This window comes from Rana temporaria, chromosome 2, assembly GCF_905171775.1.
Source record: "Rana temporaria chromosome 2, aRanTem1.1, whole genome shotgun sequence".
Lineage (NCBI taxonomy): Eukaryota > Metazoa > Chordata > Amphibia > Anura > Ranidae > Rana > Rana temporaria.
This window is the reverse complement of record NC_053490.1, coordinates 90,636,675-90,662,609: the sequence shown is the minus strand read 5'-3', so window position 1 is coordinate 90,662,609 and position 25,935 is coordinate 90,636,675. Positions and strand designations below refer to the sequence as shown.

The window sequence follows — 25,935 nt, the reverse complement described above, 5'->3', positions numbered from 1 at the left end:
CTGACTAATTATGTAAGTACAGTATTTACAGTGGAAAGCATTGCATCCGTGACCATTGGATCAAAAGTACAATGCCAGACTCCTGCAGACAAACTTCCATAGGGGCTGACTGTTTACAAGCTGCAGGGCTTGTGAATGAACTATGAGGCTGCACATTACTGACCTTGCAGTCTGTAACGGCACCCCAAATGGGACAGGGGTTAAAGTCGTTTAAGATATTCCATTCCCGAACACAAGGCAGCTACCGACAAGCCACAATCAGGCAAACGCGACCCATAAGAATAATACAAGACACAGCTCTGTATGTAGTTCAAGCAGGTCTGACCCTTTATTGAGAAATACAGACTCTTATATACAATTTAGGATACTGCAGTAACCAAATGAACAATGACCCAACTTCACCCACAACATCACACAATGTTTACCTAATGAGCCCCCTCAATACTTCTCTTTAGCAGACACGCTGGGTCCGGGACCTGACCTAATTTACATGAGCTAATTAACTACAGCTGATGACCTTAAGGCTGTCTGTTAACTTACAATACACATTATCATCAATAGACCTTCACACAAATGTCAAAATTGTCCGATGTGTCTGCCATAATGTCGCAGTCACGAAAAAAAATCGATGATCGCCGCCATTAGTAGTAAAACAAATTATTAATAGAAATGCAATAAAACTATCCCCTATTTTGTAAACGCTATAAATTTTGCGCAAAGCAATCGATAAACGCTTATTGCGATTTTTTTTACCAAAAATAGGTAGAAGGATACGTATCGGCCTAAACTAAGGAAAAAAACTTTTTTTATATATATTTTTGGGGGATATTTATTATGGCAAAAAGTAAAAAATATAGATTTTTTTTAAAAATTGTCGCTCTATTTTTGTTTATAGCGCAAAAAATTAAAACCGCAGAGGTAATCAAATACCACCAAAAGAAAGCTCTATTTGTGGGAAAAAAAGGACGCCAATTTTGTTTGGGAGCCACGTCGCACAACTGTGCAATTGTCAGTTAAAGCGACGCAGTGCCGAATCGCAAAAAGGGGCAAGGTCCTTAACCTGCATAATGGTCCGGGTCTTAAGTGGTTAAGGCTAGATTGCTTAATTAGTAACAAACTGGCCACTGCCGCCGCCTATAACTGGCCTTCACAGCAAGGAGCACATGGAAGGGCAACACATGCAAAAAAAAATCAAAGAGAATTCCCAGCTCAATTTGCCAGCCAGTCTTTTACCAACAGAATTCTCCTGTCTAACAGTATGCATTAAAAACTGGAGTTTAGTTAGCACACATTTGCACATGCATGCGTAAGCTGCAGAGCTGCTCTAAGGCACCCCAATATTTCTGCAGTCCTAGCCCATGTAAATTCATGAGAGCCTCCACAGTGGGAGTACATGCATTCTAATGGATAGATGGAGGACAGCTGGGCCTGGAGGTAGCCCAATTCTCCTTAAAGGCACAGGGGCACACTGGACACCCAGCACATAGCACAATGGCAGCAAAGGTGTCCAGAGTGTCCCCTCAATAATATCACATTAGTAACAAATAACTGGCCAATGCCCACCACTATACCTGGCCTTCGCAGCAAGGAGCACATGGAAGGGCAACGCATGCAAAACAAAACCAAAGATTGCTTTATTAAACAATACTGAAATATCAGGTAAATATAATAATCAGGAAAGCAGCAGCTGACGAGGTGTGAACATTGTACTTCTCTAGTGTGCTGGATATTTACTGAACAAATTAAATCGTTCTACACAGTTCGTTTGACATAATGAATTAATTGTCCTCTCTGTTACCACTTGTGCTGTTTTGTTTTGAACAGTTAGCATTTTTCCTTTGCTGGTTACATAATTATTTTTATCTTCTTTAATTGTGGAATAACATATCTCCGCAGTCATTTCGACCAATAGATTAAATGTCTCTTTTAAAAACTGTTGATGATCATAGAAGGCTGCTTTTTAACTAAATCCAGTGTGATTTATACTCTGTATGTTCCTTTGTGACATTTAATCTATTGTAATAAATGTCTTGTTGAGAACATTCCCTTTATTTTGCTGTGGCACCCTCAATTATATTTGCAGTTAATACCAAACACCTCTGGTTATGAATTATAGCATTAACACTGATGTGGAATAGTTACTGGGTAGGTTGTTTATATTGAAGGCCAACTCTTAGCTTCTGTAAAAATGAACCATGCAGTGGGATATCCCCCTCACAGTGTGTGGGTTAAATCCTTATTTAGCAAAGGTGGAATGGAATAAATAACAATACTTAACTTACTCCACACTCCTGCAGGTTCCCTCCTCTCTGTGTAACCGGTACTCAGAAGCCATTCACTTCACTACCTGACTAGTTGCAGCTCTCTGACGTCATCATGTACAATGCAGGCCCAACAATTCTGCATTGTCCAAGAGGACATGGAGGGCTTTCCCATATTCCAGAATGTTGGACAAAGGAGGAAAAAGCTGGCTGCCAGGGGAGGGGTGCAAACAATAAGGTAAATATTTGTACCTAACCATCCCCCCCGCCCCCCAGCCAAACCAACTTTCTCTTTTCGTCAATGGACGGACACAGCTTCCTTAAATCTTGACTTGTGGTTATGTTCCTGTTCTATAGGAGAGGACTAGGCAGAACATGTTAGATATTTAAATACATGTTACTTTAACAGAGTTGAACAGCCCCGCCCTGGGGGCGGTCCCTCCAGACATAACCCTCCGCCCTGCAGTCAGTAGCTCATTTTTTTTCTGCCTAGTAGAGGAGTAGGACCTGGCTCTCTTTGGGCTCAGGGTCCTGAAGACATTTTTATTAATTTATTGTTTTATGATTTTATTTTGAGAATCTTCTATCAACTTCCGGTTGGGTGACAGGCTGGATAATATAGATCCTTGTAGTCCCCCCAGTCCAGCCATCGAGCGTGAGCAGGCCTATGTGCTGGGTCGGCCATGACATACCCCATGGCTCCAGGGGTGGCCTGTGAGCTATATGCTCCAGGGTTCACATATGACTGGGCTGTTTGCTGTCTCAGTCACAGTGGACCTGGCCGACAGCTACTCTGTACTACTCAGTTGAAGGTATGTCAGGAATGCACCAGCAGGTCCTCGCAGGGACGGGTAAGTACCTCTTCCTCTGTAACCCTTTTCCCTCCTTCTTTTGCGGGGCTCGCTGCGACCAGGGTATACCTTTGTGGGACTTTAGGTCCTGGTTAGGGGCTGTGGGGGTGTTCAGACCCGCTCTCTGTGGGGAAGCCTCCACCGCAGCCTTCTCATCCACCTCGCGAGTCATTTTTAACCATCTGTATTGTTGTTTTATGGATGTACCATATTTGCAATGTATCTACACTTATTTTGTACTATGTATATGAACATTGGCTATTATGCCTGGCCACACACATTTATTGCTGTCTCCGTTTCTGTCATATTTCATTTGTTACCATTAAACTGTTTTTCTTTGCAATATGTGTGAACATGTGCCCACTCTATTCCACCTCACTCAAAGTCCCAATGGGCAACCTCCTTTTTTCTGTTTTTAATTCAGGGATGGAGGTGGTTTAGTGGTTGCACCAGACCTTATTTTTCTGTTTGACATTATTAAGGATGTCACTGGAGGTAAGAGCACACTTCTCCCTCAATCCTCTAAGGGGACGGAGTCGTGCCGTAAGCTGGGGCCTTCCTTTTCCACGCAGAAGCTGTATTTTTGTCAGTCAGGGACCGCGGGCAGATCCTCCCAGGCAGACAAAGGTCCAGCTAGGGGTCAGAAGTATCCCTGGGTGCGCAAGCCAAACAAGCTGGCAAACCAGCCTGCTACTGCATGACAACATTTTGCATTTCCCATCTCTTTCCTGATGCCAATGGTCAACAGAGATAGTAGAGAGGATGAATCTGTCCAGTGCAGGTACAGCTAGAAGAGTCCCAAACTTTCCTGTAAAAATATAGTTTTGCATTTACATTCACTTTAACATTCACTTGTTGACTACAGTAACCAGGTAAGTCATTACTGAAGTTAGACATCACTATTGAAGTCTGCACTTCCTAAATTGTGTGATTCTCCATACATCAGACACATCTACTGTATGTGGAAATATTCAGCGTAATCAAAAAACTGATGAATTCACTTGTTTCCCAGTGCAACCATACCTACTAACTCATCACAACAGTGGAGTATTTGGACTGATGTTATACAAATTGTTCTAAAACACTTTACGACCCAATGGTGCCAATGTTTTGTAGAAGAATCCAGTTAGATTACAGATGTTATTTTTTTAATGCAAGTTAAAAAGAATTGTGTGGTTGGTTTCACATAGGCACTTTGGGGTTGATTTACTAAAGGCAAAAAGACAACTGCAAACATAGTTGCTCCAGTGCTTAGTAAATAAAGTAAAGCTTCACTATGCAAAAAATACCCAATCACATGCTAGGAAAATGGAAGGAAAAAAAACAGCATTTTTGAGCTTCTACTCATTTACTAAGTTCTGGAGCAACTGCGCTTTGCAAAGCGCACAGTCTATTTGCCTTTAATAAATCAACCCCTATGATCCACTTTGCTTTCTTCATCTTTTTTTTTTTAAATAAGTCCAACGTGATGTGAAGTTTACAAGTAACTTTTTTTATAGCTGCACCATTAATTTGTAATAATTCATTTATTTATTTTTTATTTCACAGGACAATTCCTTAATTCTTCATTCATCGCAGAATGTGACTGTCAATGCACGTAATGATGAGGGGAAGATCACTGGCAGATTGACAGTAGGTAAGACAAAGCTGCTGTACTGGTTTAATTACATATGTAAAAAGATTGACTATAGTGAGTTACTCTTTTAGTCACATTATAAAACTGTTTACTTAGCAACTTGCAAAGAGAAAGTAGCCGTCTAAAGGTGGGTATGATTCAACCAACAAATCTTTTTCTCGTTTTATAGATATGTACAAAAGCATGCTGACATCAATCTACTGTGTACGTTTTTGGATTTCAAAAAGAGCCTATTTCTTCCCATTACATTTTAGTAGAAACAGAATTTGGTCAGGAAAATTCAGCATAGCAGAGAACCTTTTTTTTCCCCTTAAAGTGTATCAACATGTTTGCAGTCATATTTGAGAAAGCCCCCATTATATGTTTTGTATGTATTTGCATTCACAGAGCATACGTAAAAAAAAATGTACTATGTAATATTTCTTACCGTAGATGTTTCTGAGGAGAAGGCCTCATGGCACATTACAAACATTTCAGAACAATCGCATGCCTCGTACACATGACCGAGTTTCTCGGCAAAAACCAGCAAGAAACTTGCTGGGAGATATTTTTTTGCCGAGGAAACCGGTCGTGTGTACATTTTCGACGAGGAAACTGTCGAGAAACTCGACGAGCCAAAAAGAGAGCAAGTTCTCTATTTCCTCGACGGGAGTCTCAAATTGGCTCGTCGAGTTCCTGGTCAGGCTGGTTTCCGATGAGAAACTCGAGCGTGTGTATGCTAAGAAACCCGCGCTTGCTCAGAATAAAGTATGAGACGGGAGTAAAAGTAGCATTTGTAATGGAGATAACACATTTTTCAAGCTGTAACAGACTGAAAAGTGCAAATCGTCTCTTACCAAACTTTTACTTAACACGCAAACACATGAGATTAGCAAAACCAGCCCCAAGAGTTTAGCCAGTGGAATCGAACTTCCCCTGCCGTTGTATGTGTTGTATGTCACCGCGTTTGAGAACGAGGAGATTTTGTCTTGACAGTGTGTACGCAAAGCAAGCTTGTCGAGTTCCTTGACAACCCTAACAAGGAACTCGACGAGGAAAACGATGTGTTTCGCCCGTCGTGTTCCTCGGTCATGTGTACGAGGCGTTACAGTGTCTCTGTCTCAATGTAAGCAGGTCCTCTCCAGTAGGGGGCCTGCTACAGAACAGGGCTGTTTCAAGGTCTGGCAACTCTTCCCAGAGATATATCTCAGCCCCACGCAAAACACACATTCTTCCTTTTGTGCATGATTGGTGGGTTGTAAACCCTTCACTCATCATTCCCCTGGTCACCTTTAGCAACGACCCTAACCTGGTTGGAAGCACTCATCACGCAGGGCACTGCATCTCCTCCATGGTTCCAAATCAGGGCTCTCATTGTCTTGCTGAACATCTGAGGCCCATGTGAATTGGGGGCCCTGGTCACCTGACCCATGTTCTGTGGAGGGATCTGCTCCTCACCACCAGGTGAGTGACTTCTTCCCTCTATATAGATAGTACCCCAGCGCTGCTAAAACAATGTAGTAATAAAAGGATATACTGTATACTACAAATTATATAATATTATTATTATATAAAAAATATATATGTGAAATCACCAATACCAATGGTGTATGACAAGAGCAACTGACACCACTGTGAAATCACTCCACCACAGTATTACATCAAAACCAAAAATAAATAGTGTTAGGCTACTTTCACACTGAGGCATTGCTGTCGTTTTTGCGGCGCTTTTCGGCCGTTAACGGGGCGCTTTTAACCCCCGCTAGCGGCCGAAACAGGGTTAAAGCCACCAACTTGATTTCAATGGGCAGGTGTGCTTTAGGATTGGTGTATCGCCTCAAAAATGCCACTGGCAGGACTTTTTTGAGTGTCCTGCCAGCGCACCACTCCAGCGTGAAAACCCTCAGGCTTTCACACTGTGAAAGGAGATGCTCTTTCAGGGCGCTTTGCAGGCGCTATTTTTAGCGTTAAAGCATCTCAGTGTGACAGTAGCCTAACGCTCCTTTAAAAATGTAAAATATATATCAAACCTAGTAAATAAGTATACGATACAAGGGGAAGATTTACCAAAATTTGAGAACTTAGAAGCTTTGCATGGTAGCCAATCAGCTTCTAACTTCTGCTTATTCAGTTAATCTTTAACAATAAAACCTGGAAGCTGATTGGTTTATATGCAAAGCTTCACCAGATTTTGCACGCTCCAGTTCTAGTAAATCCCCCCAAAGTGTCCATATACAGCCCACTGTGCAAAACTCCAGGTGCTCCACATAATTGGAAAAATGGATATTACCGCGCTTATTAAAGGAGGGGAAGAAAGAAAAGGGGGGGGGGATGGAAGTGAGGAGAAGTGGAGGTACAGCTGCGGCACTGAAAGGTGTATCAAACCATAAGCAATTAATAATGGGGAGGGTAGTGCTGCGCTTAGCTTAGCGCAGCACTACCCTCCCCATTATTAATTGCTCCACATAATTGCTGTGAAGAAACTGTGCATAAATTGTAATTCAAATCTCAAATGTGTATTCTGCGCAAGAAATCCACATTACAATACGGTATGTATCACTTCACATTTCACAGTGCCCCATTCAGATCATGTATTCTCACCTATTTAGGTGGTCCCCGCTATCAATGAAAGGTCAATAACAGGTTAATAGGGCAACCACTCCACCCGGCTCCTACTCAGACCAGCAGACATGTAACTGACTCCAGAGTTCCTCATTTAATCCAAGGTGTAAGCACCAGAATCATCCCTAAATATGAGAAATTATAAGAACAAGTCCTTGTCCCAGAATCAGAGGCGTTCTACCCCAACATGTATAAGATCTTACCAGGAAGAGAACCTCACTTTCTGGAGAATTTAAGGAAGAAATCTAACTTGAAAAGGGGACAACCAAATGACCCTTGCCTATATCCACACACCCTGAACTATCCCTCACTTAGGCTAGGTTCATACTAACCAATGCTCTGAAAAGGGATACAGAATGCAGCCCCCCCCCCGCTGTATTTTACACTCTAGGTGGATGGTTGGTAGAGTAGTAAACAGTGATTTAGTTGCCTGTTTTGACCACCCACCAGCCATTATGGTTTTGCAAAGATTATTCCCCCATTGCATTGGGTCCACTGTTAGGTAGAGTGTTCTTCAAAAAACATATCGCATGAGCCCTAAAGGTCAGTAACAGTTGAAGAAAGTTATGCCGCGTACACACGATCGGACATTCCGACAACAAAACCGTGGATTTTTTTTTCAGACAGAATGTTGGCTCAAACTTGTGTTGCATACAAACGATCACACAAATGTTGTCGGAAATTTCGAAAGTCAAGAACACGATCACGTACAACATCACAACAAGCCGAGAAAAATGAAGTTCAATGATTTCGAGCATGCGTCGAATTGATTCTGAGCATGCGATTTTTGTGCCTCGGAATTGGCTACAGACGATTGGAATTTCTGACAAGAACTTTTGTTGGCGGAAAAATTGAAAACCAGCTCTCAAATATTTGTTGCTGGAAATTCCGACAACAAATGTCCGATGGAGCGAACACACGGTTGGATTTTCCAACAACAAGCTCACATCGAACATTTGTTGTCAGAAATTCCGACCGTGTGTACGCGGCATTACAGTTTAGTAGAAGAATAACATATGAATTCTGTTAAGGATGATATTGTTTCTATAGTCCTAAAGAGTTCTAAACCCATGTTAGCGGTCTGACCCCAGTGTCATGGCCACCCATTAATAAAATATAGAGTGAACATAGCATTAAAAAGATGACATCAGTTCAGTCCTGTGTTTATTGTGTTTTAACATGAAGGCAACAGGTATTCTTTTATCTACATTAGCAGAAGTCAGGGCCGCTGATAGGGGGGACCACCAGCCCTCCTGTAGGGGGCCCAGGCAAACAGGGGGGCCCTGACAGCAAAGGGAATCATTGTGATCAGATGGAGGGGCAATTACAGAATTACTTCCCCTGCACCGATCCCCCTCCCCGTTCTGCCTTCTTTTGATCCCCCCTCTGTGCCCCCTGTCACTGTGCTGCCCCCCCCCCCCACGGCACTGCTGGCTTACCTGTCTCGTATAAAATAACAAATTATAAAATAGAATACATTTTAATATATTTTAACATTCTTTAAAAAATGATATAAAAAAAAGTTTAAAGATTTTTTAAAAACAATTTTAAAAAGGGCCAATTCATACAGGTTCTCTGTTATGTTTGTGTCCGCTAATAATGATTTAAGTGTATTTCGTTTGTGAAAATATTGTTTTGATATATTTTGGGGGGGCCCTGTCAGGTAGGCTGTACGGGGCCCCGTGATTTCTAAAGCAGCCCTGGTAGAAGTGGTAGAATGTATTCTCTAAACTGACTATACCTGCAGTCAAAACAAATTGAATACACACATACATAGTTACATAGTTAGTCAGGTTGAAAAAAGACACAGGTCCACCCAGTCAACCACAAAACGATTCATGTGGTTTATCTTATAAAGCAGTATGTGTTTTTTCTGCAACTGGCCTCAGGTGTGTTGTTCATCTCCAGCAGAGAAAGCTTTAATCAAGAACTATCTTTGACAGCCCCAGCCTATTTGATTCTTTCACTGCGCTCCTTTAGAAGCTTGCTGTATCTAGTCAGAATATGCCTTCAAGTCCCTCGTATTGTGTTGTCTCTCTTATTCGTAGTACGCATGAATGCAAACCATATTTTATCATGAAATTCATTAAGTTCTAATTGGCAGCTCCACAAAGCAATTAACTTTTTGCCTCTGTATGCTCTGGGCATCGAGTGTTGATCCATCTATTACCTAAGATATTTGCTTCTCCTTAAGTAAGTATCATGAATAATTAAAATATTGTATTTTCACTGACTAGAAAAGAAAGTTGTAATTTTGACCTGCTTGAAACTTGGCACTTGATTAATATCTTTTTGCTGCAAAAAACAAAACAAAAACAAAAAAAACATACAAGTGATATATAAGCAACATAACATTCAAATATGGAGAAATTATAAGCAACATAACATTCAAATACAGAGAATTTATGTTAAAATGTTATTATAGTGAAGAAAAATAATGGTGACACTTCCAATGTACCGATGAAATGTGAGAATGTATTTAAAGAGCACTTTCAGGCAGCAATCAGAAAACTGCTGGGCAGAAAATATTATAAGTGTTAAAATGAGAAATTCCAGTCATTTTATCAACTGTGAGGTGGAACTGTATATTTTTTTGTAACCTGACAACTTTTCTTTGTCCTTTTGTAATGTGATGTGACATCAAGGAGACTACTGTTGTGGGGTGGAGTGAAAACACTCTGGGCTGGATTCACAAAGAGTTACGCCGGCATATCAGTAGATACGCCGACGTAACTCGGAATCTAAGCCCGTCGTAAGTTTAAGTGTTTGCTCAAACTGAGATACACTTAAACCTAGCTAAGATACGACGGCCTGCGCTGTTGTATCTTAGGGTGCAATTTTTCCGCTGGCTGCTAGGTGGCGCTTCCGTTGATTTCGGCGTAGAATATGTAAATGACTAGATACGCCGATTCACGAACGTACGCTTGCCCGTCGCAGTAAAGATACGTTGTTTCCATAAGAGGTACGCCGCGTAAAGATAAAACTGCCCCCTAGCTGGCGTAGCCAATATTAAGTATTGCCGTCATTCCCGTGTCGAAATTTGAAAATTTTATGTCGTTTGCGTAAGTCGTCCGTAATTAGGGCTGGACGTAATTTACGTTCACGTCAAAACCAATACGTCCTTGCGGCATACTTTGGAGCAATGCACACTGGGATATGTACACGGACGGCGCATGCGCCGCTCGTAAAAAACGTCATTCACGTCGGGTCACCAATCATTTACATAAAACACACCCCCCTCGTCCTCATTTGAATTAGGCGCGCTTACGCCGGCCCCATTTACGCTACGCCGCCGTAAGTTAGGAGGCAAGTGCTTTGTGAATACAGCACTTGCCTCTCTGACTTAAGGCGGCGTAGCGTAAATATGTTACGCTACGCCGCCGTAAAAATGCACCGATCTACGTGAATCCAGATCGATACACACAGTATCTCACAAAAGTGAGTACACCCCTCACATTTTTGTAAATATTTTATTATATCTTTTTTATGTGACAACACTGAAGAAATTACACCTACAATGTAAAGTAGTGAGTGTACAGCTTGTATAACAGTGTAAATTTGCTGTCCCCTCAAAATAACTCAACACACAGCCATTAATGTCTTAACCGCTGGCAACCAAAGTGAGTACACCCCCAAATGAAAATCTCCAAATTGGGTCCAATTAGCCATTTCCCTCCCTGGCTTCATGTGACTCGTTCATGTTACAAGGTTTCAGGTGTGTTAAATTTGGTGTTATCGCTCTCACTCTCTCATATCACTGGAAGTTCAACATGGCACCTCATGGCAAAGAACTCTTTCATGATCTGAAAAAAAGAATTGTTGCTCTACATAAAGGTAGCCTAGGCTATAAGAAGACTGCCAAGACCCTGAAACTGAGCCGCAGCACAGTGGCAAGACCATACAGCGGTTTACCAGGACAGGTTCCACACAGAACAGGCCTCGCCATGGTCAATTAAAGAAGATGAGTGCACATGCTCACTCGGCACAGCATTTGATTGACAGCAGCAGGAGCCAATGGTTTCCGCTGCTATCAATCTGTTCAGGAAGGAGGGAAACAGCGGCAAGATCAGATAGGGTTCAGGTAAGAATAAGGGGGGAATAAAAAAAGAAATCCCTAAGGCTGAGGCACCGCTAAAGAAATATAAAATTAATTCTGTATCATAAATGTTGAATAAAAAATTGAATGAAATATAATAAAAATAATATATAGATAACGCAGCTAGCACTAAAGTTCAGCACTAAAAAACTTAAAAGCAATATATAATTCAAAAGAGTGCAGCGCTACAATACCAACTCATATAAAAGAGAAATAAGGTGAAAAAGTATAGAAAAAATGAATGAAAATAGGAACCCCAAAAAGGTATATAAATCTGTGAAAAATTCATAAGTGAAATCAAATCAGAAAAAACTTGAGTCCCATCTAAATAGTAACAAAGAAAGTCCATATGAAGGTAATCTTTCAAAATTTTGCAAAAAGAAATTCCACAAAGTTGAAGAGGTGTCACCAATCTTCCCAAGCAATTTGTGTTTAGAGAAAACACCCAGTGTTCTGCTTACCAGAGAGCCACGACTGTGGATCACAGTCTCACCAAGCCTAGGGATATAGGACTCCCCCACAAACCAATCAGGATATAACCACCAATGTTCCAAGGATGACTCAGAATTAAAAGACAGAAACCTTCATGGTGCAGTATGTTCAATTAAAAAAGACATTTAATAGGTAATAGATGCACTTACAGAAATGAGTGCATCTATTACCTAATCTCTGTCCAGCAATGTCCACGAGTGTCTCAGCCGTCTGAGACTTTCCATCCTGATTGGCTGAGACACAGCAGCGGTGCCATTGGCTCCCACTGCTGTCAATCCATGTCAGCTAGCCAATCAGGAGAGAGGGAGTGGGGCCGGGCTTCGGCCCTGTGTCTGAATGGACACAGAGAGCTGTGACTCAGCTCAGTTGCCCCTATACAAGCTACTTGCTGTGGGGGCACTCAACAGGAGGAAAGGGCCCAGGAGCTCCAGCCAGGGACACAAGAAGAGGAGGATCTGGGCTGCTCTGTGCAAAACCACTGCACAGAGCAGGTACTGTAAGTATAACATGTTTGTTGTTTTTATAGGGAAACACTTTAAGGCTTTAGAACCACTTTAAACAAGTTCTTTGTTCTGGGGGGAAAAAGTGAGCAGCTACAAATACTGTAGCTCCTGGCTTTTTTTTTATAAACGTGCACTTGCGAGTTCAGGGATTAAGCAATGTCCTTTTCCGAGCCAGTTCTTCGCTGGTCTTCAGATTCCTGGCGCCGCCATTTTAGATATGGAAAGTCAGTTCTGACTTCCTGAAGCTTCGCAACTGGCTCCCCACTGCACATGATCAAGTGCTGTGCTTTCTGAATTGAACCGCAGGCTCCTGACACCAGCGGCAAGTTGTGGGCGGGGAGGGTGGCCTAACTTCTACTTGGATCACTTCGGCGAGCTGAGAAAAAAACTCCAAGTGTTTAAGGAGGAGGGTAGTTGGAGAAAAAGGGACCGGAATACTTTTAAGTGCAAAGGAGGGGTTTGGGGTCTTTTAGACACCCGATCCCTCCATATAGAGTACCTGTCACCACCTATTACTGTCGCAAGGGATGTTTACATTCCTTGTGACAGCAATAAACATGATTACAATTATTATCTTTTTAAAATGACCAAAAGCAGTAACCCCGAGCCACACTTGGGATTGCATCGCAGTGTCCTGGTAAAGTTACTTACCTTGTCCCCAGGATCCTACGATGTCCTCCTACTGTGTCCGCTGGCTGTGTCCTCCACTCAATGTAGTGTGTGCCGAGCTCGGTTCCCTGCAAGCGTTGCGACAGATGGGGTGGAGCCTAGCGGCAAATTCAAAAAGTGAAAAAAACAAAACACATACAGTACACAGTAATCTTACAGATTACATTACTGTATCAAATCATTTCACATCCCTTTGTCCCTAATGCTTTGTCCACTGCCCTGCATGCATTTTCATATTATATATACTGTTCTTTCTGCCTGGAAACTTGAGATTGCCCATGGCAACCAAAAAGTGTCCCTTTACGTCAAAAGCGGAATTAGAATCACTTGCAGAATTGAGCGATAATGGCTCTTGGGGAAATTCGTCATCAGACACTGAAAGTGACCACATCGATGATTCTGCAAATGAGCACATTTCAGTGATTTGGATTTGATTACATTATTGAATACATTTTATTATTTTTATATTATTATTTGTTATACTTTATTTATAGTTATTTATTATATTCTAACTTATGATTTTGTGTTTCAAACTTTATCATACCCGGGCTGTCTACTAGACTCTTGTTTGGATAAATTTGTTAATTACGAATTTTCGTATTTACGAATTTTTTATTTACGAATTTTCGGACTTCTGAAAATTTTGAATTTATGAATTTACGAATTTTCGTATTTCCGAAAAATTCGAATTTACAAATTTTCGTATTGTTTCTAATTCTTATTTTTTTCGTTTTGTTTCTAATTCGTTTTTTTACAAAAATTCGGAAATTCGTTCATTACAAATTTTCGTATTTACAAAAGTTCGAATTTACGAATTTACGAATTTTTGTATTTCCGATTTTTCGTATTTACGAATTTCGGAAATTCTGATTTTCGGAAATTCGTAAATTTTTTCAAAAATTAAATTTTCGAATTTTTCAATTTTCGAATTTTTCAAGTTTCGCATTTTCGAAATCTTCAAATTTCGAATTTTTCAATTTTCGGATTTTAGAATTTTTCACTTTTCGAATTTCGAATTTTTCAATTTTAGAATTTTCGAATTTTCGAATTTTTCAAATTTCGAATTTTTCAATTTTCGGATTTTAGAATTTTTCACTTTTCCAATTTCGAATTTTTCAGATTTGGAATTTTTCAAATTTCGAATTTTTCAATTTTTGGATTTTAGAATTTTCAAAATTCCGAATTTTAGAATGTTCAAAATTCAGAATTTTCGAATTTTTCAAGTTTCGCATTTTTCAAGTTTCGAATTTTCAAAATCTTCAAATTTCGAATTTTTCAATTTTCGAATTTTAGAATTTTTCACTTTTCGAATTTCGAATTTTTCAATTTTAGAATTTTAGAATTTTAGAATTTCCGAAAATTCTTTTTTTTTTTCGTTTCATTCGTTTTTTTCGTTTCACTTGCTTATACACTTATTAAATAGTGCTCATATTTAGCATATTCCCTGTGCCAGATACAAAGGATCACTGCCTCAAAAAACAAAAAATTATTGTGATAAAGATATATATTCGAAAATTGAAAAATTCGAAATACGAAATTTCGAAAATACGAAAATTCGAAAATTGAAAAATTCGAAAGCTGAAAAATTCGAAATACGAAATTTCGAAAATACGAAAATTCGAAAATTTAAAAATTCGAAAATTGAAAATTTCGAAATACGAAATTTCGAAAATATGAAAATTCGAAAATTCGAAAATTGAAAAATTCGAAAGCTGAAAAATTCGAAAAATACGAAATTTCGAAAAATACGAAAATTCAAAAATTCGAACATTCGAAATTTCGAAATTTCCAAAATTTTTCAGCTTTCGAATTTTTCAATTTTCGAATTTTCGTATTGGGTGTGGTATGTGAATTGCGCTCCCCTAGTGGTTCATCTATCGCCACCTGCTTCTGGGCAATGGTTTTTAATTATTAGCCCCCAATACATATCACCTCCATCTGGTAATACACCAAATAAATATAAATGTGTAGACGTGCAATTTGTTTTGTTTCTAATTCGTTTTTTTACGAAAATTCGGAAATTTGTTAATTACGAATTTTCGTATTTACGAATTTTTTATTTACGAATTTTCGGACTTCTGAAAATTTTGAATTTATGAATTTACGAATTTTCGAATTTTCGAATTTCCGAAAATTCTTTTTTTTTTCGTTTCATTCGTTTTTTTCGTTTCACTTGCTTATACACTTATTAAATAGTGCTCATATTTAGCATATTCCCTGTGCCAGATACAAAGGATCACTGCCTCAAAAAACAAAAAAGTATTGTTTATAAAGATATATATTCGAAAATTGAAAAATTCGAAATACGAAATTTCGAAAATACGAAAATTCGAAAATTGAAAAATTCGAAAGCTGAAAAATTCGAAATACGAAATTTCGAAAATACGAAAATTCGAAAATTTAAAAAATTGAAAATTACGAAATTTCGAAAATATGAAAATTCGAAAATTCGAAAATTGAAAAATTCGAAAGCTGAAAAATTCGAAAAATACGAAATTTCGAAAATTCGAACATTCGAAATTTCGAAATTTCCAAAATTCGTAAATTTCCGAATTTCCGAAAATTCTTTTTTTTTCCGTTTCATTCGTTTTTTTCGTTTCATTCGGGGGTTTTTTTCGTTTCATTCGTTTTTTCCGTTTTTTCCTTTTTCGGAAATCCGAAAATTTCCCGAATTTGCGAATTTACGAAAAAAGCTAAAAACTAAAAAAAAATGTTTCGGAATTTCACAATTTCCGAAAAAATAAAAAAAAATGAATGAAACAAAAACGGAAAAAAATAATTTTTCGAATTTCCCGAATTTACAAAAAAAAAAAACGAAAATAACATAAACGAAAAAAACGATTTTTTTTGGCAGTGCACATGTCTATTATATGTGCCAAGTACCAAGTGCTTATATACAGATGCTCTTCTCAGAAAAAATTGTAAAAACACAAGAAAACACAAAACCGCAAAAAACTTGCATATACCGTATCTGCTTATATACTTATTAAATAGTGCTCATATTTAGCATATTCCCTGTGCCAGATACAAAGGATCACTGCCTCAAAAAACAAACAAGTATTGTGATAAAGATATATATGAAAAAAATAAAAAAATATATAGTGGAAAAAAAAAATATATATACTGTATATATATATATAACAGTTAGAGCAGTGGTTCTCAACCTTTTAGTACCGTGACCCCTTGATAAAAATTTCCAAGTTGTGGGGACCCCTAACAGTAAAACTATTTTCGTAGCGTGGGTTGTCAGCTCCCAAGGCAAGACAAGTAATTTGCGCCCTTAACCCACGGAAATGTAGTGCTCCGTGAGCCCTTCCACTCGTACTGTATTAAAACCTCATATGGTACATTTTAGGATTTTTTCCCTTTTATCTCTCGCTATCCTAATTTCTTGTTTTTTTCCCCCATCTCTCTCTAGCCATCTTTTTTTTTCTCTTATTCTTTCTCTCCATTTTTCTTTCTTCCTCCCCCTCTTTTCCTCTCCCTTCCATGTATTCCCTATTTTTATTCCTTCTCTTAATCCTTGGTGGGGGGGGGGGGATGAGTGGCAATGCTGGAGGGAGTTCTGATCATCCTTAGAAGCTCTTGATCAAGGTCATCTGCTGATCCGAGAACTGTAGTGGAGACCCTTAATGGCAACTAGAATCACATGTAGTGATACCCACTGTCTCCGACTTTGTGGTGTCTCGTAGCAGTGACACCTATGCAGAAATCAGGAGATAGGGTCTCCTCTAGCCCCTCCCACCTCACAATCCTCACCAGTCAGCGGACCTCTAGTCTGTCCCCCAGCCATGCCGTGAACTGAATGGGCGGCTGCGAAGAGGCTGAGTGGGCAGCTTTGGGCTCCAGGAACAGCCCAGCTGGGCAGCTGCAAAAAGGCTGTGAGAGTGGTGCGGGCTTCAGGAACAGCCCAGGATTTGGTGACCCCTGGCAAATCATCATTTGACCCCCGAGGGGGTCCCGACCCCCAGGTTGAGAACCACTGAGTTAGAGGATTTCTGAATCTGTCCTCTGCTCATTAAAGTCCCAATATACTAATCAGGCGCTTATATGAATGCTTCTCCTGTGAGGTATTATAACACAACGAAATGTCACCACTCCAGTGATATTCCCGTCACCGCTAGAAATGGCCACTCACCAGATCTCATTCAATAAATGCCTTTGATTCATTCCCAGGATAACCACTCCTTTTACACGTGTTTTCACCAATTGCCAGATGCCTTGGACGCACTAGTGGGGTCTCTTTCTCTCCTACAATAGCTCATAAAAAAGAGGAGTGCCCCTCATGGTGCATTACGTAAAAAAATTATTGGTTGCTTAAAAACAGATAAGTATTGCACTCACATTTGGTTGTGCCCGTATGCCGACACCAAGCTTCTCCAGTAGTGTATGCAAAACAGTTGAAAGGTAAAAGCCATTCTTCTCGAGTTCCCCTTGCGCCTATCTCACGATCAGCGCATGGTTCCGTGTGTATCAGCACATGCTGCAGTAATGCACGCATGATAATGTGTGTTGTGTTAAAGTAAACTTAGTGGCCCGGATTCAGAAAGATGAGCGGATCTTTCTGTGGGCGTAACGTATCTCAGATACGTTACGACGCCGTAAATTTGGGCGCAAGTTCCGTATTCAGAAAGAACTTGCGCCCTAAGTTACGGCGGCGTAACGAATGTGGGCCGGAGTAAGCCCGCCTAATTCAAATGGGGATGTTGTGGGCGTTTTTATTGAAATTTCAGATGACCCCGTGTATTTTATGTTTGCGCTGTTTGTGAAAAAATCCCAGTGCGCATGCTTGAAATTTCGCCGCAAAGCCTCATTGGTTTCGACGTGAACGAAACTTACGCAAAGCCCTGTTCGCGAACGACTTACACAAACGACGTACAATTTTCAAAACTCGGCACGGGAACGACGTCCATACTTAAAATTAGCTACGCCTCATATAGCAGGGGTAACTTTACGCCGGAAAAAGCCTAACGTAAACGATGTAAAAAAATGCGCCGGCCGGACGTACGTTTCTGAATCGGCGTAAATACCTAATTAGCATATTCCTTGCGTAACTATACGGAAGCGCCACCTAGCGGCCAGCGTAAATATGCAGCCTAAGACACCTACGCCGGTCGGATCTTAGGGAAATCTATGCGTAACTGATTCTCTGAATCAGTCGCATAGATACGACGGCCCACACTCTGGAGATACGCCGTCGTATCTCGTATCTGAATCCAGCCCACAGACTACACCTAACTAGTCTTAAAAATTATCTTTCCCCCTCCTAACACCTACAGTATGCTGACTAACCTGTGTAAAAATATGAATATACTTTCCTATATTCAACCCGCTCCTCTTCAGTCACGTAAACCCCTGTGTCAGCCAGCAGCAGCTACAGGGGAGATGAGAATGTGCTCAATTATGGCTGGTAAAGCCTGGAGCTGTGACACACTCATTGTACCCTATCAGCCCATTTGTTCGCATGCTCCCTCCTGTTCCCTACAGATGCTGCTGGCTCGCACAGCTGGGCCTCCCTCCTGCAGTATATGTGTGGTGGACAGTCCAGAAGTAGTTAATAGAGCGGAGAAGGGTTGGAGTCAGGACAGGAAGGGATATTAGATCCCTCTAAAGGAGCAAAAACACAATTTAGTACAGTGAGGAAGGGTTAAAACTTCTGACAATGTTTATATTGTTATCTGCATAGTCCTGTCTTGGTGATTACTACATACCTCATTTTTTCCAAGTGGGAGTCACAAGGATGTGACATGAAGGAAAATCTACCAAATGGGGGTCACAGGCTGAATTAAAAATCTGGAAGAAATGTTAACTCTTCCACTCTCTGTCCAAAATAATGTCTGGAGTTAGGCTTCAATAAATATATAAATAAAAAAAAAAGACATAAAAAATATAGTAGGTTGGTAATAAATATAAATATGTATTGAGAAAGTATAAAATTCAGTATTTGTAAAACTAGACAGTATAACTTTAAATTAGTATTAATTTAGTAATGTAGTATTAACTTTACACTGTGTACTGATGACACACACAGACCCAATAAATGAATGTCACCTATGGACACCCCTCCTCACAGATGACACCCAAGGACTCCACTCACAGACCAGTGACACTATTGGATGCAACTCTTATCCCGATCCCTAAACTTCAACCATAACAGATAACCAAAACACCACCTTTAAAACCAATATGTAACCCTTTGCTTAACCGTAAATCTGGACCTTACCTTTGACCCTTCTGCTAACCGGACCACTAGCATTATGTCCAACATTAAATTATCCCTTACAGAAGCATTCACCTAGATCTGTATATAGAACAATCTAGATAAGGTCATGCAAACTGGAAACACCTGATATGCACCCTCAAGACTGAAGACATGTGTTGTCACCCCTTCGTCTTGGAGCCCACTACCCTTTAGACACCAGACAATAAATGGGTGCACTTTTGCCACTACTGTATGAAAGCAAGTACATGTAAAATGGGACTGTGCATATTGGGGGCTGCCAGTAACATGTTTGAGGATAATATAGTTTTAGTTTAATATTATTTATACAAATACTTTGGGTACTGCATCACATGTTCAAGTAATCTAAGCAAATTATGTGATTTCAATAAGGTCATCTTCAACACATTGAAAAGGCTATTTCTGCTCTGCTGTACCAACAGCTCCTTGGATCCTGTATCTTCACAGTCCAGTGTTTGGGGAAACCCAGATCATTCTGCTATTATCCATGGCTTGGATTTAGACTTGAAGACTTAATTTGTGTTCCTTAAGCAGTGTGCCCTCATATAGCTTAATGTAAGCCTACATCTGCACCTTCCTTTCAGAAATATGTTTGATCTATTTAAGGAAAATTGGATAAAGTGATTCTTTAACATCTTCCTCTTTTAGAACCAGAGTAAAGGGAATTTGTGTGCCTATGTCAAATTAAATTGTTCAGGATTCAATCATTACATTTTTTTAATTAATTAATTTGCAATTGGACCTGGATAAACCATGGCATGTTCATTGAACATATCTATGCACTATATGTCAGATAAAGGAGTAAACATTTAAAGTACAGGAGCAAAAATGATCAACTATGGTCTCTACTGTACATTCCAGTCAATATCCATTAATATATTAAAGTTGAATGGTAAAAGGCCGCCATTTTACCGTCGGATTTGAGGCGCATTTTGGCCGCTAGTGGGGCACTTTTAACCCCCGCTAGTGGCAGAGAAAGGGTTAAAACTGCCCGGCGTATTGCCGGTGGTACGGCGGCGCTGCCCATTGATTTCAATGGGCAGTAGCTCATTAGGAGCGATGAGTTAACCGCTCTTAATGCGCTCCAAAGAAGCTGCTGGCAGGACTTTCACACTGGAATGAATAGAGCAGCTGTTTAGGGGTGGATTGCAGGCACTATTTTTAATGCTATAGCGCAGGGATATGCAATTAGCGGACCTCCAGCTGTTGCAGAACTACAAATCCCATGAGACATAGCAAGACTCTGACAGCCACAAGCATGATACCGAGAAACAGAGGCATGATGGGACTTGTAGTTTTGCAACAGCTGGAGGTCCGCTAATTTCTTATCCCTGCTATAGCGCTTGCAAAACGCCCTTGGTGTGAATGAAGAGCCCCCCCCCCCTCATTTCCTGGCTGGAAGACAGCATCGTCTAACCTATTCTTTCCCAGCCTTACTGTCCTTGGCCCACCCCTTTCATTTGTCAGATTTCACTTCTTTCAATCACGGTTCCCCCACAAATAAGTGTTGATTCTACCAGTGAAGTCCACTTAATGCAGCTTCCTCTGAAGGCATAGTAATGAAGCTGCACAGCCCCTGAATTCAGAGTAGCATTGTTACACTCATGTAGACTGTACCTGCACTACAGTGAGATGGTTAAGCATTGCAAGGGGCATGGCTTTCAAAATTGTAAATGCTGATTGACAACCCTGTAATTATCGGTGAGCACCTGGCCACACCCAGCCTCACCTACCGATTTTTGGATTGAAGTTCTGCACCTTTTGCTGAAGCTGAAGTGTCTAGGACAGGGAGTATGTGAGACACAAATGAAGGAGGATTTGTTTCAATCAGGGAACATAAGAACTTTTTTTGGTTTTATTTTATGAGGCTTGTGCATCCCATAGTAAATGGATTTGGTACTTGTTTAGTCTATCATTCAAAAGCCTTCCGTTTCATAATTGCTTTGCAGCCCAGGTCAAATTATGTGTTATCAAACTTCAAAATCCAGCTGTGGCATTTGTATTCTACAGAGTAAAAGTACCCACTTCTTTCAAATACTAGATATTCCAAGTATAAAAAAAATGAACCTACATGACGTTATGAACTCTTTATCGTTTTTTTTAAGATAAAGAAGCAATTTGACCATTTGTTTGAGAGATCCAATTTTCACTTATCATTTCCCATTACACCCAAGTCAAGTTCCAAGTCATGGCAACTAAATATGACCTTCAACAGGACTGGTCAATTTTAACTCATTTATTTGCAATAACAGTTACATTTTCAGGACAAGCTTTTTCCTCTGGTCTTTGTGAAATTGGTCCAATTTCTGTTATTTTGAAAAGACTTACGGCAAAGGGTTTACTATGTGTGTGTGTTATAGTTCTAAAAAATAAAAAATACATTTAAAAAAGTGCATGGCTCCAAAGAAAGAATTTGTTTAGAAAGTATATAGCTGGTATATTTTTTCAACCTTGGGATATCAGCTATATAAACTAAAATATATTTTAAGAGAGCTGAACCCCCAGAAAAAACACATAGCCACACCCTATGCCATTTTATTACACCCCTATAGTTACATAAATATCCATCTGTTGCTTTAATGTACCATTAAAAAACATAGATAAAAATAAGAATTATTGATAAGAACTCAAAATGAAGAACTACAGAACACTTTATGTGGATACTCATTAAAAAATGTTAAGAATATTTTTCATTGATTTTAAAACCAGTTAACTTTACACATGTGTGTGGTAGCAAAGGCCATTAGGTGTATGATTTCGAAATAATTAGTCATTTAGTATCTGGACAAATTACCATTGGAACCTATTAAAATGTAAACCTGTGAGACTTCTCTTATTATGATGTCAACAGCAGGAAGGTTTTGTTACTTACAGCAGCCAGGTAGATACTGTATTAGTCATGATCGACCTAGCCAGCATTAGGTTAATGAAAACAAATGGGGCATACCGTGCAATCCTTATTTTCAAATGACATGATTTAAACAGTGCTAATTACTTTACAAAATACTCTCATATTATCTAAAATAACGTGTGCACTTATAGTGAGGAAATTATAATTTTCCTTTTCAGAAGGGCTCTCGCTTAACCAAATATGCTTTAAGTACACATAAGTTCATTAAGATACTATAGGAAATGATTGCACGGGATTAATGAAGCCTGCACCGAGGGTAATTCTTAACGAAACGCCCTTAAGCCAGGTTTGAAAACTTGACTTAATGATGAACATCATAATCTCATTAGGTTTCTTCCATCTCTGAATCTCAAATGAGCATCTTTAGGAATCCATCTTTCCAAATAGCCTGTTCTTATTCCCAGTGTGTCTTTCTGATTTAGATTTTTACTCTGCAAAAAGTTTTTGCACTTATTTTCTAATTAATATGGAGCTGGTCCATTAAGACTGGTGAATTAATACAGGGGCGATTACAAAAGATGCATTACAATGTCTATTGAATTATCTGGAAACTTATTAACTTTGATTATGAAAGGTTCTGAATGAACAGTTTTGTGAAAGTTAAGAGAATGCTGATGTGGCAAAACAGAGTCTTGTGCTGTAGGTTTGTTGGCTTATATTTTGCTAACAAAATTTATTTGACTGGCATTCATAAATTAGTTTCTTTAGGCAAAACAGCAACCCTTTTATTGCCATGTATTCTTGTACATGCTTTATTATACTACACTATAAAATTAGGATTTTGCTATAGTTGGGAAGCTTGACTTATACAAGGTATTTTTTTATATAGTTACATAGTGAGTGAGGTTGAAAAAAGACATCGGGGCAGATCCTCGTAGAATTGCATGGGTGCAGCGTATGGGAGATACGCTACGCCGCTGTAACTTATTTTTTGAAGCTTCGAATCCACAAAGAATTTGCGCTGTAAGTTACGGAGTTATCTCTCGCGGCGTAATGGCTCGCAATTAAAATGCGGCGAGTAGGGGGCGTACTTCATTTAAATGAAGAGCGTCCCCACGCCGAACGAACTGCGCATCTGCCGTCCCTTAGTTTCCCGCCGTGCATTGCGCTAAATGACTTTGCAAGGACGTCATTGTTTTGACGTGGACGTAAATTACAGTACATCCAGCCTGATTCACTGACGACTTACGCAAACGAAATAAAAAAATTAAAATTATACGCGGGAACGACGGCCATACTTAACATTGCGTACGCCACCAGATAGCAGCTTTAACTATACGCTGAAAAAAGCCGACTAGAGACGACGTAAAAGAATGCGACGGCCGCTCGTACGTTCGTGGATCGTCGGAAATAGCTAATTTGCATACTCGACGCGGAAAACAACGGGAACGCCACCCAGCGGACGCCGAAGAATTGCATCTAAGATCCGAAGGCGTACGAAGACGTACGCCTGTCGGATCTACCCCAGATGCCGTCGTATCTTTTTTTGAGGATTCAAAACAAAGATACGACGCAGGAAATTTGATCCTAGATTTCCCCAGATGTTCACCCGCTAATGAGTAAATTGCAATTATATTTATGCCACCCAAATGCATTATTTAAAATTTTTCTATATTAAACCTTATTTGCCATGTAGTTGCCTACCCCATTAATTTGTTCAGATCTTCTTGCAAGGTTTCCACTTCCTGCAGAGAAATTATTTCCCTGCTTAGCTTAGTGTCGTCCGCAAGTACATAGTTTGAACTGTTTACTCCATCCTCCAGGTCGTTTATGAACAAATTAAACAGAATTGGCCCCAGCACAGAACGACCATTTATCACCACCCTCTGAACTCGCCCCTGTAGCCACTTTTCAATCTATGCACTCACCCTATGGTCCATGCCAACGGCCCTTACTTTGTACAGTAAATATTTATGGGGAACTGGTCTATGTTTTCCTTACTTTTCCTTACTAAAATCTTGTATATAGTCCCTTATCATCCCCTCCAAGAGCTTGCATACTATTGATGTTAGGCTAACTGGTCTGTAATTCACAGGGATGTATTTTGGCCCTTTTTTAAATTTTGGTGCTACATTGGCTTTTCTCCAATGAGCTGGTACCATTCCAATCAGTAGACTGTCAGTAAAAATTAGGAACAATGGTCTGACAATTACTTTACTGAATTCCCTAACTGGCGAGTCATAGACGAATGCGTGCTTACCTCCGCCCAGTCTATGTCTGAATAATTAAAATCCACAATTATGATAACATTTCCTATCCTTGCTGCTAATCCAAATTGTAATAGGAGGTCCGTCTCCCTTCCTCCCCTAGGTTAGGGGGCCTATAGCATACTCCTAGTATTTTTTTCCCTTAGCTTCATCCCTTTGGAGCTCTACCCATAAGAATTCCACCTCCTCCCTAGCTCCCTTATTAATGTCATCTCTCACATTCACTTGTACATTATTCTTGATATATAGGCATACCCCTCCCCCTGTTTTACCCTCTCTATCCCTGCGATAAAGGGAATACCCTTAAATGGTTGCCAGACAATCATGAGAGCTGTTGAACCAGGTATCTGAAATTCCCACAAAATCTAAATCCTCCTCATTCAACAGTATCTCTGGTTCACCCATCTTGTCCGCCAGGCTCCTGGCATTGGTGAACATGCTACATAGTTTAGACCAGTCGCATACTGTCCTTTTATTGGGTGTTTGGAAATTTCAAATAGGACTTGTTATTATACTTACCTTGGGTTTATGTGCTTTAGTCAACCAACCATTAAGGCCCCCAACTCTACCCTCTGGAATATGTTCATTGCTCACTATCTCTTCCTCTGGTCCCTCACCCCCCTTGCCTAGTTTAAAAACCCCTCTAACTTTTCGGCCTTCTTCACTCTCAGCAGATCTGCACCCTCCTCATTTAGGTGCAGTCCGCCTCTTCTATATTGGTAAGGATTTAAGTTCAGCGCTAGGTAACTAGTTCTATATGTAATAATGCAAACATAAGTGACAGTGCACAATTAAACAAACATTAATTACATTGTCTGCAAAGCAAGACTAGTATGCAAAATAGTGAGACAACGTATACATAAACATATTGAGAACCTAAATGTCCATTAAACTCTGTCAATAGACACTTAGATCAGTCCAAAGTGAAAAAAAAGTAATTTTTTAAACGGTGCAAAATAGGTGGATATTCGGACTTGCAGCCAAAGACGACAGTCAGAGGTGTGTGCTCAATTTAGCAAGGAAACATTATTGACCATCAAATGTGTTACCACCACCAGTGAAGGTAATAGGGTACTCTTACCAAATGGTGTGGGCTACCTGCCAGCAGCAAGTAGCCAAACAAGCAAAACTGATGGGGTCTTTAATATCACAGAAACCAGCATGTGGATTGTACAGCAGTGCAGAGCAGGTTGCATTAAATCCCTGGCTAAAAATGTATTAAATAAAGTATTGCACTTACATCAATGTAGATAAAAACAGGCCTTTGTATAATGTGTCAATAAACACACAGAATAACCAAGCTCAACTTAACAACCAATCAGCAACCAACCAAATTCACCTGTCTAACAGTGCGTTAAAAACAGGGGTTTAGTTGCACGCATTTGTGCATTTGTATAATGTGATCACAAGGAGAAGAACGCAATGTTGTGGAGCCAGCGCGGTACGTCCCTTCTATAGAACTGGTGA

At 39.9% G+C, this 25,935-nt stretch overlaps 1 protein-coding gene across 2 annotated transcripts in view; it reads left to right on the top strand.

Moving 5' to 3' along the window:
* SGCG (sarcoglycan gamma) overlaps positions 1 to 25,935 on the top strand; it is a 384,547-nt gene that overhangs the window by 299,768 nt on the left and 58,844 nt on the right. For both annotated transcript variants that reach the window (XM_040340519.1, XM_040340520.1), the window contains exon 4: positions 4,661 to 4,748. In XM_040340519.1, the coding sequence (XP_040196453.1) occupies positions 4,661 to 4,748 (88 nt within the window). The remainder of the gene's footprint in view (positions 1 to 4,660; positions 4,749 to 25,935) is intronic.